Source organism: Tachypleus tridentatus, chromosome 8 (genome assembly GCF_004210375.1).
Source record: "Tachypleus tridentatus isolate NWPU-2018 chromosome 8, ASM421037v1, whole genome shotgun sequence".
Taxonomy (NCBI): domain Eukaryota; kingdom Metazoa; phylum Arthropoda; class Merostomata; order Xiphosura; family Limulidae; genus Tachypleus; species Tachypleus tridentatus.
This window is the reverse complement of record NC_134832.1, coordinates 147,230,471-147,248,685: the sequence shown is the minus strand read 5'-3', so window position 1 is coordinate 147,248,685 and position 18,215 is coordinate 147,230,471. Positions and strand designations below refer to the sequence as shown.

The 18,215-nt window shown below is 33.5% G+C and overlaps 1 protein-coding gene across 2 annotated transcripts in view; it reads left to right on the top strand.

Moving 5' to 3' along the window:
* The window catches only part of Brr2 (U5 small nuclear ribonucleoprotein l(3)72Ab), an 84,797-nt gene extending 67,337 nt beyond the window's left edge, over positions 1-17,460 (top strand). For both annotated transcript variants that reach the window (XM_076452060.1, XM_076452059.1), the window contains exons 34-42: positions 1,668-1,744; positions 3,397-3,544; positions 4,068-4,144; positions 8,258-8,345; positions 12,016-12,137; positions 13,244-13,387; positions 13,746-14,083; positions 16,335-16,416; positions 17,041-17,460. In XM_076452060.1, coding sequence (XP_076308175.1) covers positions 1,668-1,744; positions 3,397-3,544; positions 4,068-4,144; positions 8,258-8,345; positions 12,016-12,137; positions 13,244-13,387; positions 13,746-14,083; positions 16,335-16,416; positions 17,041-17,286 — 1,322 coding nt within the window. In that variant the 3' untranslated portion in view covers positions 17,287-17,460. The remainder of the gene's footprint in view (positions 1-1,667; positions 1,745-3,396; positions 3,545-4,067; positions 4,145-8,257; positions 8,346-12,015; positions 12,138-13,243; positions 13,388-13,745; positions 14,084-16,334; positions 16,417-17,040) is intronic.
* The last annotated feature ends 755 nt before the right edge of the window (positions 17,461-18,215 follow it).

Below are 18,215 nucleotides of genomic sequence, written 5' to 3'. Positions count from 1 at the left end.
CAGAATGATGTTAATTTTCTTCTGTGCATCATTTGAAGTCTTTTTCTTTTCACTTGTACTTTATCTTCATTCTTCCTAGGGCCTGGCATGGCCTAGCGCATTAAGGCGTGCGCTTCGTAATCTGAGGGTCGCGGGTTCGCGCCCGAGTAGCGCCAAACATGCTTGCCCTACCAGCCGTGGGGGCGTTATAATTTGACGGTCAATCCCACTATTCGTTGGTAAAAGAGTAGCCCAAGAGTTGGCGGTGGGTGGTGATGACTAGCTGCCTTCCCTCTAGTCTTACACTGCTAAATTAGGGACGGCTAGCACAGATAGCCCTCGAGTAGTTTTGTGCGAAATTCCAAAACAAACAATCATTCTTCCTTTCCAAATTTTCATCATGTCATTTACACCTGTAATGCTATGACACTTATACATGCCCTCTTGTATGTAACCTCTCAAAATCTGTCAATAAGTTAAATTTATATAAATCTGTAAACCATTTAAATATCATTGTTAAAACAAATGTAATACGTAACTAAAATATAAAAGTGAGACCTAAATACAGTTTTAACTATAGTATATTTAGGTAAGAAACTGGCATATATACTACAGTCAATTAAGCAGACAGCAATACATGCTGTGTATGCTGTGTCATGCTGTGTATAACTGTACCTTTCATTTCTGTTTAACATTACTGTATATATACTCGTCATGCTGTGTATAACTGTAACTGTCATTTCTGTTTAACATTACTGTATATATACTCATCATGCTGTGTATAACTATACCTGTCATTTCTGTTTAACATTACTGTATATATACTCATCATGCTGTGTATAACTGTACCTGTCATTTCTGTTTAACATTACTGTATATATACTCGTCATGCTGTGTATAACTGTACCTGTCATTTCTGTTTAACATTACTGTATATATACTCGTCATGCTGTGTATAACTATACCTGTCATTTCTGTTTAACATTACTGTATATATACTCGTCATGCTGTGTATAACTGTAACTGTCATTTCTGTTTAACATTACTGTATATATACTCGTCATGCTGTGTATAACTGTAACTGTCATTTCTGTTTAACATTACTGTATATATACTCGTCATGCTGTGTATAACTGTACCTGTCATTTCTGTTTAACATTACTGTATATATACTCGTCATGCTGTGTATAACTGTACCTGTCATTTCTGTTTAACATTACTGTATATATACTCGTCATGCTGTGTATAACTGTACCTGTCATTTCTGTTTAACATCACTGTATATATACTCGTCATGCTGTGTATAACTGTACCTGTCATTTCTGTTTAACATCACTGTATATATACTTGTCATGCTGTGTATAACTGTGCCAATTATTTCTGTTTAACATTACCGTATATATAATTGTTATGCTGTGTACAACTGTGCCTGTCATTTCTGTTGAACATTACTGTATATATATTTGCCATGCTGTGTATAACTGAACTTGTCATTTGTGTTTATAATTCCAAATATTTTGTCTTTAGATATAAAAATGTCTGACTTGATGAATAAGATGAAGAGAAAAAAAAATATTTGAGTTGAACATATTCTACAAGAATTCTTATTGTGTTCTTCAATTATAAACAGATAATTATTGATGTACCATATAATTTGTTAATGATGGTATAATTCGTTTCGTTTATAGGAAAGTGTGTCCTCCTTTGCCAGAGTTCCAAGAAAGATTTTTTCAAGAAGTTCTTGTATGAGCCCTTGCCAGTTGAGGTATTAGAATGACCTTGTATATTTCTCTTCTGTTCTGTTTGACTTTTGTGATGACATCAACAACTTAAGTCTGTAAAGTGTTTTCAAAAGTTTAACCATAAGGACTTTGAGTAACTATGTTTTGAGTGTTTACATACAGTGTATTTAAGTTATTATTTTTACATTGTTTTTCTTTAATATTGCATCCAGTTTCTTTAAATGTTAACTCATTTGATATATTATTATGCAAGAGTTTAAACCCTCTTGTTATGGGTATGTCAAAGTGAGCATGTCAAACTATTGTATTATAAGGAAATATTTTGGACAGTCCTTGCAACATTTGTTCTCTAGGCCTTCCCTGTTTACTGAGTTACTTATTACCCCTCCAAAAAGTACACAATTTAACAAAATTATCTCTAGGTGTGTTAGAAAGGTTAGTAACATTGATAGAAGAGTGACTTGCTGGAAGAAAACAGTGGGTTGTTTCAAATGGAGTTCACTCAAGCTGGATTATTGTCACAAGTGGTGTACCTCAGTGTTCAGTCTTAAGATCTTTACTCTTTATGATTTACATTAATGTTACAGGTGAAGGAATGGTCAATAAATTACTTAGCTTTGCTGGTGATATTAAGGTCTTTTGTGTTGCTGGGTATGCTGCTAATTTACAAAATGATTTAGATTGTGTAGTGAGTTGTGTGAATAAATGGCAGATGGGTTTCAGTATGATAAATGAAAGATATTGCATGTGGGTTACCATAATTTGAATTATAAGTATAATCTGAATAGTAATAATCTTAACAGAAAAGGATCTTGGTGTAAGCAAGCAGTGTGGAGTGGCAAATAGACTTGTTTTCAGTGTTTCTTTAGATACAACATAAAATTCTGAAGAAGTTATAATTTCATTGTGCAGCTCACTGATTAGGCCACATCTGGAGTATTGTTTTCAGTTTTGAGCTTATATTAGGAAGGATACTGAATTGTTGGAAAGGTTTCAGAGAAGGGCTAGTAGTATGTTGCTTGGGATAGTGGTTATCATATGAGGAGAGATTAAGATCTCTGAAATGGTTTTCTCTTGGAAGAAAAAGAGGTAAAGGAGATCTGATTGAGATGTTTAAGGTTGTTAAGGGAATTGATGGTGTTGATGAATCATCTTTTTCATACTTAATGGTGAGGATGGCAAGAGTTATCTTCATCTGAGACTAAGTTTTCTGTTAGGATGACTGGCCTTTGAAACGGGTTGCCATTAGACGTTGTGGATGTGAGGGAGTTGAAAGAAAACCTTTAACTATACAATCAATAAAGGCTAGCTTTTGAGTTTTGTTTTTAATAGTTTTATTTTGGAGTATTGGACAACCTTGATGGACCAGTAGGTTCTTTGTTGTCCCTAAATGTTAAGTTACATACAGAAAAAATGATATAATTAGTTCAAAGTATCATATTTATGTGACAACAAAGATAAAATGTTAAAGAATCACCTGAATTTGTTTTGCATTACTTATTTCGTCCCTTGCATCTGTGTTTCATTATTTTTGTCACTTGTATTTTTAAAATGTCCTAAGTCACTGTATTTTTTTAGTCACTTGAATCAGCATCTTTTGTTTTTACTTCCACTTGGATCTACATAATTTTGTTTTTGCCATGAGTTGTATTTTAATGTTCTGGTTTTTTTGCAGAGTCATCTGGACCATTGTCTTCATGATCATTTTAATGCTGAGATTGTCACCAAAACAATAGAAAACAAGCAAGATGCAGTAGATTACCTGACCTGGACATTTCTGTATATGAGGATGACCCAAAACCCAAACTATTATAATCTGCAAGGCAAGTGGTTGTGAATCTACCTCACTGTGACTGTTTAATTAAGGCCTAATGTGGAGAAAAGCCTTTGTTCAAACTACAGTAATTTCATTATAAAGTTTTTAAATTTGTCAAACTTTTTTCTACAACTAGTCCTGATGCAGGTACAGTAGCAAGATATTGGAGGAAATTTTATTATTATTATCTGAAGAGTAAAGGTCACTTTTTTATTATTATCTGAAGGTCACTTTTTTTACTAATGCAATTGTTTCACAGTTTGATAACCTGTTTTCTAATACTAAAATGTTATATAACATCACGAAAGATTTTAATGGTTCATAACTTTAAATTGAATACATGAGTAGGTTGAACCTTTGTTACTTTTCTTGTGTTCTTAAGTTAAAGTTTTTAATGTATGTACTAACCATTTATATTCATACACTTACTTCATGTGGTGGGCTCATCATCAGAGTGAATTACTTAAATTAATTTCAGATTTGGTTATAACACTTATTAAAAGAGCACATAATGTTCTCTCTCTACCCAGGTGTCACCCACAGACATTTGTCAGATCATCTCTCTGAATTAGTGGAAAATACTTTAAGTGACTTGGAACAATCAAAGGTTAGTCCATTTTATAGCATGGGTGGAATGTAACCTAGGGGTTAGTAAACTTGACACTGAATCTGAGAGTCCATGATTTGTTTTCCTTTGTCACAAAATCATGTTCCTCACTTCTGGATTGTAAACACATTATAAAAATCCCACTGGATCAAAGTAGTGAAGGAGTTGATGGTAAGTGATGTGACTAGCTTCTTTATCTCTAGTCTGTCAATCAAAATTACGCATTGTTAACACAGAGAATATATGTTTCTTTGTGCGAATATTGAAAATAACTCTTTGATTTTTAATAATAATGTTATACTTTAGAGCTTTTTGTTTATTAATGTTAATTTTACCATTTTTGAATTTTTCTCTTGAATGAAATATTAACTTGATAATAAAGCAATATAACCACATTTGTAAATAAGTTACTACTGAATGTTTTGGCAGTAAGTCTGAAGGATTATACGTTAGAAAATGAATTTTAGTACATCTGGTTTGTAGGACACAGGTAGTCAGTTGTGTAGCTTTGTGCTTAACAAAATACAGTTAACAGTTTGGTAGTGAAACATTAAGTGGCAAATAAATTAGTTTAAAACTCATTTATCAATAACAGTTTGTTACTGTATCTATCAAAATAATTGTGAGTTAAAATATTATTTATTGTCACTAGAAATATCAGAAAAATAATGCAACACAAGACACTTTTTAAATAAGAGTTTCATATTGTTTCTCTTTATGAGCAGAGTGTCATATTAAAAGGTTCTGTACATGATATTGTTAAATGTATTTATATTTATCATGTACAGAATTTTACTGGTTGTGTATATTATAGTAGCAAACCTGATTTTATGAGATAATAAACCTAATAGCAAAGGAGTTTGAGGAGTTCATAAGCAGTTACTGCTCAGAGGTTTCCATGTGGGTCCATTCTCGTGAAACATCACTGACTACACAGTAATTTTTGTAAGATCTTTAGAGCAGTATTCTCTGTTTGTATTCATTAATATTACTAATCTGCACACAAAGGAATTCCCTATGTAGAGAGAAACTAAAATCAATTTGTTAGCAAGTACAGCTAATTAAATATGTTTTTTTAGTATTCATATTCAAACAATTAGAATGTATTGTTTCATAAATTGGATACCCCTCCCTGTTAACAGTATTTTCATTTCTAATCTAATATCTCACAAGACCTATCAGCTTAAGAAGTTTAGGTTAGTTCCAAATACATGTGTTAAGCTAACAGTACATAACAATCTATATCAGTGGTTCTTAACCTTTTTCAGTGTTTGCACCCCTTTCAAATCAGTAATCATTTCTCGCACCCCCTGGAAACTTAAATATAAAAAAAGCTAAAAATACAAAGTTGATGTAATCAAAAAATTTTTTTTAATCTTCATACATACAGCATACCTTTTTTCAAGACAAAAATTCAGGGTACATAATGAAAAATTAATTTCAATTTTGTTAATAATGTTTTCATTTAGCCTGTAATGCACAGTAAACTTAGTGACTTCGTTGCTGCTGTTTTTTCTCTATGATGGCATCAAATCTTGGCGTCTTTGTACTGAGTGCCACTTGCATGTCATGTTCAGAATTCAGCCGATTTCTGCATTTTGTTTGGATGTGAAGTAGACAAGAAAATCCTTGTTCACACAAGTAAGTAGTTGCAAATGGTACCAGCACTTCAAGAGCTTTCTTTGCTAATGCAGGGTATGCTTCCAGCTGAGAAGCCCAGAAGTGTTCCAGCTGACTATTGGTGAACTCCATTTGGATTTCACGATTGTGTCTAAGGTCGATGAGATCTTCCTTGATGCGCTGACATCTTCCAAATTCTGCATGAAAGGATTCAGGATCCAGTTGTCATAGGTTTGCAGCTCTCCACACCAGAAGTAACCCTCAAATGAAGTGCACGCAGCATCTGCATATGTTCAACAACTTTGCAACAAAGTCTGGATGCAGGGTAGAATTTTCTGTGACTGTCTCTTCCAGGCAGGGAAATTTGCCAAATTCCCCATCTTCACACGCTTTATCCACAAGACAAGTTTTTCTTTGAATGCAGCCAATTTTTGCTTGCAGTCACAATGTTGAGTCCCCTTCCTTGCAGAGAGAGATTGAGTTCATTGAGAGCTAAAACACATCAGCCAAATAGGCAAGCATCTGAACAAAACTAGGTTCTTTGAAATATATAGCCAGTTCTTGTACCCTTTCACAGAGAAACTGATGAATTTCTCCTCTCAGTTCAAACACACGAAACAGCACACCACCACGTGACAACCACCTCACTTCAGTGTGGTACAAAAGAACAGTGTGTTCCTGACCCATTTCCTCACAAAGTGACTGAAACAATCGATGATTCAAAGCTCGGCTGCGAATAAAGTTTACAACCTTGACACAAATATCCAGAGTTTTCTTGAGATCTGGGGGCAATGTCTTTGCTGCAAGAGATTGACGATGAAGAAAGCAGTGAGTGATTTTCAGATTAGGAACTTCTTTCCTCATTAATGCAGCAAACCCAGAACGATTGCCCAGCATTGCTGGTGCACCATCTGTACATATTGAACCAATTTTGTGAAGGTGAAGTTCGTTTCTTGAGAAAAATTCTTGTATTTTGTTAAGCACATCTATAGCTTGTGCAGTTGTCTTTAAGGACTGAAAGAAAAGGAAACTTTCTTCCACTTTTTTCTCCTTCACGTAACGAACTACTGCCAATAGCTGACAACAGTTGGATACATCTGTTGATTCATCCACTTGTAGGCTAATCTTAACTGGACTAGCCTTGATGTCAGCTACAACTTCTTCCAGGATGTCAACACTCATGTCGATGATTCGGTTATGGATTACATCATTTGACAAAGACACTTGTTGGAGTTTCTTTTCAGCTTCCTTGCTGAGAACAATCTTTGCCATTTCAAGGGCACATGGCTTGATAAGTTCCTCACCAATTGTATGGGGTTTCTTTGATTTAGCAATCTGGTATGCAACTTCATAAGAAGCACGCAGTAAAGGTTTCTCTGTTGGCGAAAATCCATAAGTCGGCAATGTGCCAACCTGATCAAACCTTGCTCTTTTGAACCTTAATGTCACAATGTCATTTCCTGCATCCCTGCCACCATGTTTGTTCTTGAAATGTTCATCAAGCTTTGATGGCTTCAAGTTCGCATTGGAGAAGAGTGTGCTGCACAGGATACACTGTGGACGTTGTGTCCCATCCTTCTCTGTGGTACAGGTGAAACCAAACTTGACATATTCGTCATTCCACTTTCGTTTCTTCGACATACTGCAGACAAATCTGGAAAAGAAACACATTCATGTGTAGGTGTTTTCTTTTTTTTTTATGAATTATCTCTAAAATATGTGATGGAGAGACTGAAATACCTGGTTTAATCAGTAGATTTGTAGGCATGACAATACATTCTATGAAAATATTGTAACGGCTACACTGCTACAGTGATGATGTATGTTATGTAAACAACCCATCACTCATTTAAATAAATGTGTAGAAAGCAAAATCTGAAATAATACATAACCAATCTTCCACCCTACTGTTATGCATCAGAAAAAAAAATAACATTGAAACAGGGAGACCATAACTCACGTGTTGATGGCACGGATGGGTGATGTGGACTGAGACGTGATGATAACCTCCCTCTCTCTCCGTGTTGCGCACGTGTCCTGTACGCGTCCCTTACTCGTCTATCCAAATCACATACCCGTTTGTTTACCCTGTATTGGAATCTGATGCAACTTTACCACTTCATTAGGAAATCAGGTTTAGGTTTAACTTTATCTCGGAACACTGCTGAAGCAAAAATGTTTCTTCTTAGGAGAAATATAAAGCATACTCTTATGTAAAAATATAGATTTGCTTTAATTATTCATGGGCATCCTCGCACCCCTTGGGAATCATCTTCGCACCCCTGGTTAAGAACCCCTGGTCTATATAGATAATATGAATTAGATATATTAAACATTCTATATGAAAAAATACTGAAGCAATAGAGTATACTTTCATGACAGTATTGTACTGTTTGAGCATGAATTTGACGATTTCTCACAGTTTATCTGATTCTCTCGTATTGTCTGTGGACTGATGGTATTTATGTAATCATTTTTACTTGTTCTTTCCAGTGCATTAGTATTGAGGATGAAATGGATGTCTCTCCACTAAACTTAGGCATGATTGCTGCATACTATTATATTAATTATACAACTATAGGTAAGTCTACGTGAAAATAGTGGTTCCAAGCCAATTATCATTAATAAACAGTCAGATCATTTCTACTGCATCATTTTCTCATCACATCATCTCTTAACATCTAGTGAACTTTTGAACAGCTTTACCCAATGTTTTTATTATATAAAGATGTGGTACATTATATAAAAATAAAACTTAATATTAGAGTAAAATAATATATTTGGTGATACAGGTTGTATTACTATGATTAAAATAATTTTAACAAAAGTGTATATATGAATCATTAACCTTGTAGGTGAAATATAGATAGGTAGAAATGCACGTATGACAACTATTTTTTCTCTCTCGTGTATCATCTGACACTTATTTTCTATGAATTGGACATTTTAGAATTGTTTTTCTATCCATGTATTACTTTCTATGTTTCATGGATTTGCACACACAAACATTAGATATCCTTGAGCTGAAATACAAATTTCCAGTGATTGTCTTCTTGCTTTAACCCTTTCACAGTCAACTTGTGTTTTACATAACCTTGTAACTACCATGAAAGTATATGTACCATAATTCTGAAAGTAGAGTGATTGATCATTAAGTTAATGTGTATTTACAAATTTGAAAAGCTTTAAGTAAACATTAGAAGTCTTTTCTAGACACAAAAAATAAATTTTTTTATCAAGTGTTTCACCAAATGTGTCTAAATGTATGGAGTCGTGTTAACATTAGATACTTTTTATTTGAAAATTTTCAAAGTTTATTTTCATAATCACTAAAACCTCCGATATTAAATATCAACTTTTTTTACAAATGTACTCCCTCACTAAATATGTATTCAGTACAATGTGTGATAATAATTATATTTACAGATTAAGTGTGTGGTATTTTTACATTATCTCAGTGTTAATTTAAACACTAATGTTCTTTATTATTAAAACCTGTACACTTGAGAATGGTTGACATAATGATTGGATGTTGTGCCTGTTTTAAAAATAAATCTTTCCATAAAACTACCTTGTGAATAAAGTGTAACTAACTGTACTGTATTACACAACCATTTATATTCATTTGAAGTCACTTGCAGCTTGTCGACGATAGAGAGTTTAGTGACTAAACTTACATTATTAACCATCCACAGCTGCTAACTTTTTCTAATGTTTTCAGTTCCCTTTGGTGGATTGTACCAACAATTCTCTTGTACAGAACGTTATCTTTTTAAAAAATCCCAAAAGGTATTATTGTGGGTCAATATTGTGGACATGCATAAGTGTACAATGGACTGTGATGCTGTTTTCAGCAAGGGTCTATTCCAGGGTGCTATCGTACATTGGACAACATGGGGGTTTAAGTTGATCACCTGAGGAAGTTTTTGATAATCTCAGATGACCATTAAAATTGAACCTTGACCTAAGAACATGGAGTGAAAACATGCACGAAATAAAAAAATGACCTATAACCATGTAATTTTTCTCACTTTTTGGCTAGGTTGCAAGAACCATTAAAAATTCAAATGTGTTTGTGTGATTCTTAGGAGAATAAAACTTCAAACTGGAGTTGAAATAGACAATTCTCTGTACAGAAAGCAGTGCAATATAATATATCATATAATATTTTAATACTTTGACTTCCTGTTAGTTATAAATAATGTATTTAACATCAGATAGAATTATTGGTAATTTGTGGCTGATAGGTGTGTGTGTGTGTGGGAAATGGGTTCTGAGTCCATAAACAAATAAGGTTGAATGTTATGAAAATTGTGGTTAATTGAGTAATATCTATATTAAAATAATTAAATTATGTACTTGAAAAAGTAATAACTTAATTAGGGAAGGGGAAGATCTAGAAAGAAAATATTGTAATTCTCATATTGGGGAAGATTAAAGATTTTTTAAAATATTTCCTTATGATATTAAGAACGTGTATAATATTAATATTTTTAACTGTGTTTTGATGCTAGGTTTATTCATATACATTGTTAATAAATTAAATTTTGAATGTAACCCTGTAAAACATTATGTGAACTTTGACCTACCCATTGCAAAAAGGCTAAAGAGATTTTTGACTTAAACTAAAATACACACACAAACACTCCTTCTGGCTGACTTTATCTGATAGAAGTAGAATAGTTCACTGCTTTCTTTGAGTTTAGCTTGTTCTCATAATGGCCTGGCATGGCCAAGCGTGTTAAGGCATGCGACTCGTAATTTGAGGGTCGCGGGTTCGCATCCCCTGCGCCAAACATGCTCGCCATTTCAGCCGTGGGAGCGTTATAATGTGACGGTCAATCCCACTATTCGTTGGTAAAAGAGTAGTCCAAGAGTTGGCAGTGGGTGGTGATGACTAGCTGCCTTCCCTCTAGTCTTACACTGTTAAATTAGGGACGGCTAGCACAGATAGCCCTCGAGTAGCTTTGTGCAAAATTCTAGAAAAACAAACAATGTTCTCATAATTTGTTTTGAGCTATTCTGTTTTAATTTTATAATTTACTGCTATCAAGACTGCCTTTACCAGGTAAGGAAAATATTTTTAATACACATATAACTAAATTAGAAAACTAGTTAAATTATTATCATATCAGGTCATGTTTTGTTTTTATGCTGTAAATTATATACCGTATTTTCTGGTTAATAAGCCGAGGCCAATTTTCAGCTCTGAAAATGAGGGTTTTTGCTTATTACCGCCCAATAAGCCGAAGCCATTTTTAAGAAGTGACAAGTTTCTTCAAAATGATTTCTTAGTCTCGTTTCAACATCAGCATGCATGTTGTGTGTGATCATTGGCGTTCTGCAGTAAAGCAGAACGTGTCGTATTGAGACAGAGATGGAATCAATATGTCATTCGTTATTGGTTCCACTCACTGTAATTAGGTAACCAATGAAATTCCAGAAACAACGTTTCACTGTAGTCTTAACGTGCTTTGTTGATGGGACAAAATTACGCCTATGGTAATTTTCAAAACAAAAACATTTCCTAAGAAGAAGAAATTTCCGAAAGGAGTGATCGGCCAATAAGCAGACCCCCAAAAATCAGGTCCAAAATTTTGGGTCAGAAATTCAGCTTATTAGGCAGAAAATACGGTATGTAAAATAAAAAAAATTACACAAAGTACTAACAACACCTGGTGTACTGTCCAGTAGTTTTAGGCAAAAGTTTCTTGTGTGTAAACTTGTATAAAGAAATAATACATTATATAAAAATATTACTTAGGATTACAGTAAAATTATTTGTCAGTGATATGTAAATGGAGTGTAACTGTCTCATTTAGTCACTCTTTAAAGAAAACAAGATAATTTAGATTCTTTTTTGTTTGTTGTGTATGTAGTGGTGGTGGTTACAAGACTGGTCAAATGTACACAGGTTGTATACAGTTTTATACTAGAGAATATAACAGATAAAATATAAATTTCTGATATACAGTTAGGAGGACTTACGGGTTGTAACAATGTAATACTATATAATAAGTATTTTAACATCAGAATCAATTTTCACTAAGTCTTGTGAAGACTGCTTCAGACTCTCAACTCCATAAATTCATTAGCAAGTCCTTAGTGTAAGTATTTACAGAAATGTAATTTTTTGTATACAAAAAACTTGTTTACTGAAAGCTTTCCTAATTTTGTGAAGATACACTTACTGCATTAGTTTCCCGTTTCTATAATTAACTGAACATTTTCTTGCTTTCTCTATGTGACAGAGTTGTTCAGCATGTCACTGAATGCTAAGACAAAAATCAGGGGTTTAATTGAAATCATCAGCTCGGCAGCAGAGTATGAAAACATTCCTGTTCGTCACCATGAAGACAGCATTCTGCGACAGGTATAGGACCACCATTCCTATTTGGTTACGGAATGTTTACTTTATTTCTCTATAGGTTGTCGGAAAGGTTCCAGAATATTTTATGAATTTTAAAAGGCTTGGTCATCTAAGTTTGAGTAAAACTTAAGACTGTTAACATGTTAAATTGTCTGTCACTCACTGAAGAAATGTATCTATTAACAAACTAATTAGATTTTAAAGCTTGTATACTTCACCCAGATTTAAAATCATTTGATTGAATGAATATATAATGACAATAAAACTAGGTATAGTTTCTCACAGCTTACTCCAACAACATTTTAATGTACATTTAACACAAAGTTTGTTTCTAAATTCATGAATAAATTGTTTCACATTTAGCTTTAAACTGCATTGTTTAACTTTGTTTTCTTTAGAACATTTTCACAATACTGGTAATGGTTGTACAAGTGTCAGGAACTTGATCTTAAATTTGGTATTCTTACACACAGACAAAAAGATCCAAAATCAAATGTAACTAGTCTCATTTTTATATTAAAAAAAAAAAAATGTATCCCTACTTCAAGACTAGCCTTCTATTATACATAGAAACAAATACATAATTATATTCACAGACAAAAATCTAACTTTCAAGACCAGGCTCTAATAAATAGATAAAAAAAAATGGGTAATGTACATAATCATTCACACAGACAAAAGTGAACAAGACTAGCTTTCTATTAGAAATGACCCAGCATGGCCAGGTGGCTAAGGGCACTTGATTCATAATCTGAGGGTCACCGGTTTGAATCCCCGTCACACCAAACATATTCGCTCTTTCAACCATGGGGGTGTTATAATGTGACAGTCAATCCCACTATTTGTTAGTAAAAAAAAAGAGTTGGCAGTGATGACTAGCTGCCTCCCCTCTTGTCTTACACTGCTAAATTAGGGACGGCTAGTGTGGATAGCCCTCGTAGCTTTGAGTAAAATTCAAAACAAGCCTATTAGAAACAAAATATATCTACCTACATTTATACACAGACAAAAATAAAACATAATTTGACTTACAAGAGCAAAATCTGAATCAGAAAAAAAAAAAATTGGTCTTGTGTGTTTTAAACTGTTTCTGTCATTTTGTTCATCAGTTGGCCAGTCGGTTACCTCACAAGCTGAACAATCCAAAGTTTAGTGATCCACATGTGAAGACGAACCTGTTGCTTCAAGCTCACTTATCTCGCATGCAGCTTTCTGCTGAACTACAGTCAGACACAGAAGAAATTTTAAGTAAAGTATGTATAATATTGAGAACATTGTTGATATCTTACACCTTTACCCTATTCTGTGTATTTAAAAATATTTTTAATATTTGTTTTATTTCAGTGTAATTAAATTAATAAAACAAACTGTAATTCTAGTCTGCTGATGTTTCTACTCATGAGTTTTTTTAAAGAAGGTTTGATATACATGAGATCTCAAACATGTGACCTTGCCAACAAAAGGTGCAGATGAAGGTTGGTTTGACCCAAACCATTAACTGCATGTTTCTCTTTTCCTGACAGTAATTTTAATCACAGGAGATAAAGGTCATTATTAAGATTTGTGTTTATAGTTCACAGAATGACGATAATTTATTGTTATGTTTTCTAGGCTGTACGATTGATCCAGGCTTGTGTGGATGTTCTGAGTTCCAATGGCTGGTTGTCTCCTGCTCTCAGTGCCATGGAACTTGCCCAGATGGTAACACAAGCCATGTGGAACAAGGACTCTTACCTCAAACAGCTTCCTCACTTCTCTGGTGAAATTACTAAGAGGTGTGTAGAGAAAGGTGTTGAAACTGTTTTTGATATCATGGAACTGGAAGATGATGAACGTGACAAACTTCTTCAATTGTCAGATTCTCAGATGGCTGATGTTGCTCGGTTCTGTAATCGTTACCCTAACATTGAACTGAATTATGAAGTACAAGACAAAGACAATATCAGAAGGTAGGATACTTATGTTTCAAATTCCTTAGTTGTTCACCTCTTAATCTCAAATTCTACTGTATTTTGAGTAGACTGTGCTGTTTAAGTGAAAGTGAAGAACCGGTTCTAATTGTTCAAGTATTTTTCTCATGCAGCACCCTTCAAGCTTTATGAAGCCATGGAACCCTCACACTTAAAGCCTTCTCAGAAGTAGTGCCATATTTTTCTCTTATAATACAGATTTATACATTCACTAACACATTACCCTAATTGGTTAATATTCAGTAATTAAAAATCGATTTCATTTCCTGTTATCTTTGTGAAACCATGGTGTTTTATGGAACATAGTTTGAAATCTGCTGTTCTGATGAATAAATGTGACAAATGTTAAACTGAATATTCAATACACTGTTTCTTTAGATGCAACTCTGTGGTTGACTTCTACACTTATTCTGTATTATCTGCCATAAGGTACAGGGTGTCTATCAGTTATTTAACCACTTTGTTAGTTTAATAGAGTAAGAGTTGCATAAGGTAAACAATTGGATGCTAACATCCCAGGTTTTTACTCATGTCTGGTGTCACCATTAGGTACCCCTTGCCGTGGACAGTGTTAACCATGTAATTGTTTTTATTTTGTCCATTTGAGTTGTCTCTGAGCTTTATTTACTTCCTGAGTGGTGTCCTCTTCATCAAACCTGAACAGCTGGATTATGTTTTTACTTACATGAGGTCTTATGAAAACTTTTCTGATTTTGTGCATCAAAGGAAAAGGCCATTGTAAATAAACTCAGTCAAAAAATCTATTCTTGTGGCTGAGGGGTAATAAACACAATGTGGTATTCATATATCACTATTACAGACATGGTTCTTGTCTCTAGTATTATCATGTATCACTATTACAGACATGGTTCTTGTCTCTAGTATTATCATGTATCACTATTACAGACATGGTTCTTGTCTCTAGTATTATCATGTATCACATTACAGACATTACAGACGTGGTTCTTGTCTTTAGTATTATCATGTATCACTATTACAGACGTGGTTCTTGTCTCTAGTATTATCATGTATCACTATTACAGACGTGGTTCTTGTCTTTAGTATTATCATGTATCACTATTACAGACATGGTTCTTGTCTCTAGTATTATCATGTATCACTATTACAGACATGGTTCTTGTCTCTAGTATTATCATGTATCACTATTACAGACATGGTTCTTGTCTCTAGTATTATCATGTATCACTATTACAGACATGGTTCTTGTCTCTAGTATTATCATGTATCACTATTACAGACATGGTTCTTGTCTCTAGTATTATCATGTATCACTATTACAGACATGGTTCTTGTCTCTAGTATTATCATGTATCACTATTACAGACATGGTTCTTGTCTTTAGTATTATCATGTATCACTATTACAGATGTGGTTCTTGTCTCTAGTATTATCATGTATCACTATTACAGACGTGGATCATGTATCACTATTACAGACGTGGTTCTTGTCTCTAGTATTATCATGTATCACTATTACAGTTCTTGTCTCTAGTATTATCGTATCACTATTGGTTCTTGTCTCTAGTATTATCATGTATCACTATTACAGACGTGGTTCTTGTCTCTAGTATTATCATGTATCACTATTACAGACGTGGTTCTTGTCTCTAGTATTATCATGTATTATCATGTATCACTATTACAGACATGGTTCTTGGTATTATCATGTATCACTATTACAGACATGGTTCTTGTCTCTAGTATTATCATGTATCACTATTACAGACGTGGTTCTTGTCTCTAGTATTATCATGTATCACTATTACAGACATGGTTCTTGTCTCTAGTATTATCATGTATCACTATTACAGACATGGTTCTTGTCTCTAGTATTATCATGTATCACTATTACAGACATGGTTCTTGTCTCTAGTATTATCATGTATCACTATTACAGACATGGTTCTTGTCTCTAGTATTATCACGTATCATAATTCATACTCCATCATATTGTAGTTCACTTTATTGTTCGTACTTTAGTATCATTATTGAAAATGAGATCTGTTACATACAATTTGATTGTGTATTTATTTGTATGTTTTATATTCTACTTATATAAATGGTTAATTTATTGTATTGGTCTATTTCATTCTACTCTGTTTTGATCAGTGTTTAACAATACTTGTTTTTTTATGTCCGTGGAATGTTGATTCAAACAAGATGTATATACACGTGCGAAAGATAATTTAAAACTTTCTAACTTCCATTAGTGGATCTACTGTGAACATCCTGGTGCACCTTGAAAGAGAAGATGAAATTACTGGTCCTGTGATTGCTCCTTTCTTTCCTCAGGTAACTTCTTTTGTCACTATGCAAGATATTATTGCTATGAAATTTAAGATTGGCTGTAAGAATTTGTATTCATGTGTGTTATACTTTCATTAAGTATTGATAAAACAAATTGATCCATAGGTTATTATTGTATTCAAAGGATAAGTGTGGGTTACAAGTTCTATGCTTGATGTTGAATAAAAGCTGTGGAAGTATCTCACTAGGTATATATCCCTCCAGTGAACATGGACACAAACAATGATTTCATCTTAGTAGTATTTCTTACTTGTTTTAAACACCATCTGTCTTATTCTGTGTTAAGTGTTTCCTTTTTCAAAGGCAAAATTATAAAATTACAGAAATCAAACTTGGTGGAACTGTTTTTGACTACTGTTCTTTATAAATACTGTTTATGAAAAATTGTTTTCACTGTAATAATTTGTTGGTTTCTTTTTACGAGTAGTTTAATCCTTATTCAGAGGTTTACAAGACAAACTGGTTCTTATAGACTCAGGTTTACTTTGCATACTTTAAGGACATGTATATTTAACAGATGTGTGTGTACTCAACCCAGCAGGGAAAAGTTAAATCCTGTGTCAGTGCAAGTGTTTTTGAAAACTAAACCTTTTTTTTATATATATATAGAAACGAGAAGAAGGGTGGTGGGTGGTGATTGGAGATCCACGTTCAAATTCACTTATCTCTATTAAACGTTTAACGCTCCAACAAAAGGCTAGAGTTAAGCTTGATTTTGTGGCCCCATCTCCTGGAGGTGTTACATATACCTTGTATTTTATGAGTGATGCTTACATGGGCTGTGATCAGGAGTACAAGTTCAACATCCATATTGGGCAAGCTGGTCGTAAGAGAAGTGACAGTGAAAGTGACTAGCTTAACATCAACATGTTAAACTTTCCTTCATTTTTAGTCATTAAAATGTACATGATAAACTGTCTTTTTTAAGATTCCATCTTATCTCTGACTTACTGTTGTCAGTATGTGAATTAGATTGTGTCGCTGTACTTTAAGACTGGTGTGTAAGTAAAATAAAGTGTTTACATGTTATTCATGTTTTCACAAGTTGTTACTTCTTTTTATTTTTAATCAGCTAATAAACTGTCTTTTTTTCACTTTATGGTATCTAATTACTCCATGTGAACTGTAAGTTCTACTTGGACATCTCTTCCTTTCTATATTGATTTTATACATTGTTTAGATGTTTTCTCCATAGCCGATTCAAGACTTCCAATAATTTGCTTTTAATCCAAGATAAATTTAGGTATTAATTGCACATTACATGATTCTTTTCTGTGCCTCATTCTCCAGTGTTAGGTAAAGCTATTTAATAGTAGTTGTACTGCCTTCCATATGAGGTTATTAAAAGTGCAAGAAGAAAACTTTTAAATTAGTCTTTATAAACAATGATTTTAGCTTCTTGCCAACGTCTCCTTAACCCTTTAAGCCCTTATTTTGTTTCAGTCATGGCACACTCAAATTCATCATCAGGTTATTCAGGTTCAGAATGAAAATCACTGTCAGCCTGCACAACTTCAATTGTCTTTTCGAGTGTAAAAAATCTCAAGCAGTTTGTTGCCATTTTTGGCACACGTCAAAAATTAAACAATTTTGAACTGAAGAAATTTTTATCACAGTTTGATTACCAACAACACACACTAAGTTAGATAAGAACTGGTGCCTGACATGTTATCTGTGCAAATTTGGCATTTTTTAACAGGAAATTAACACTGCTTTGTGAGGTTGCCAAACTCTTGTTTGTGAGAGTCTTACATTGTTCAGTAAGTTGATTTATTTTTTGAGAT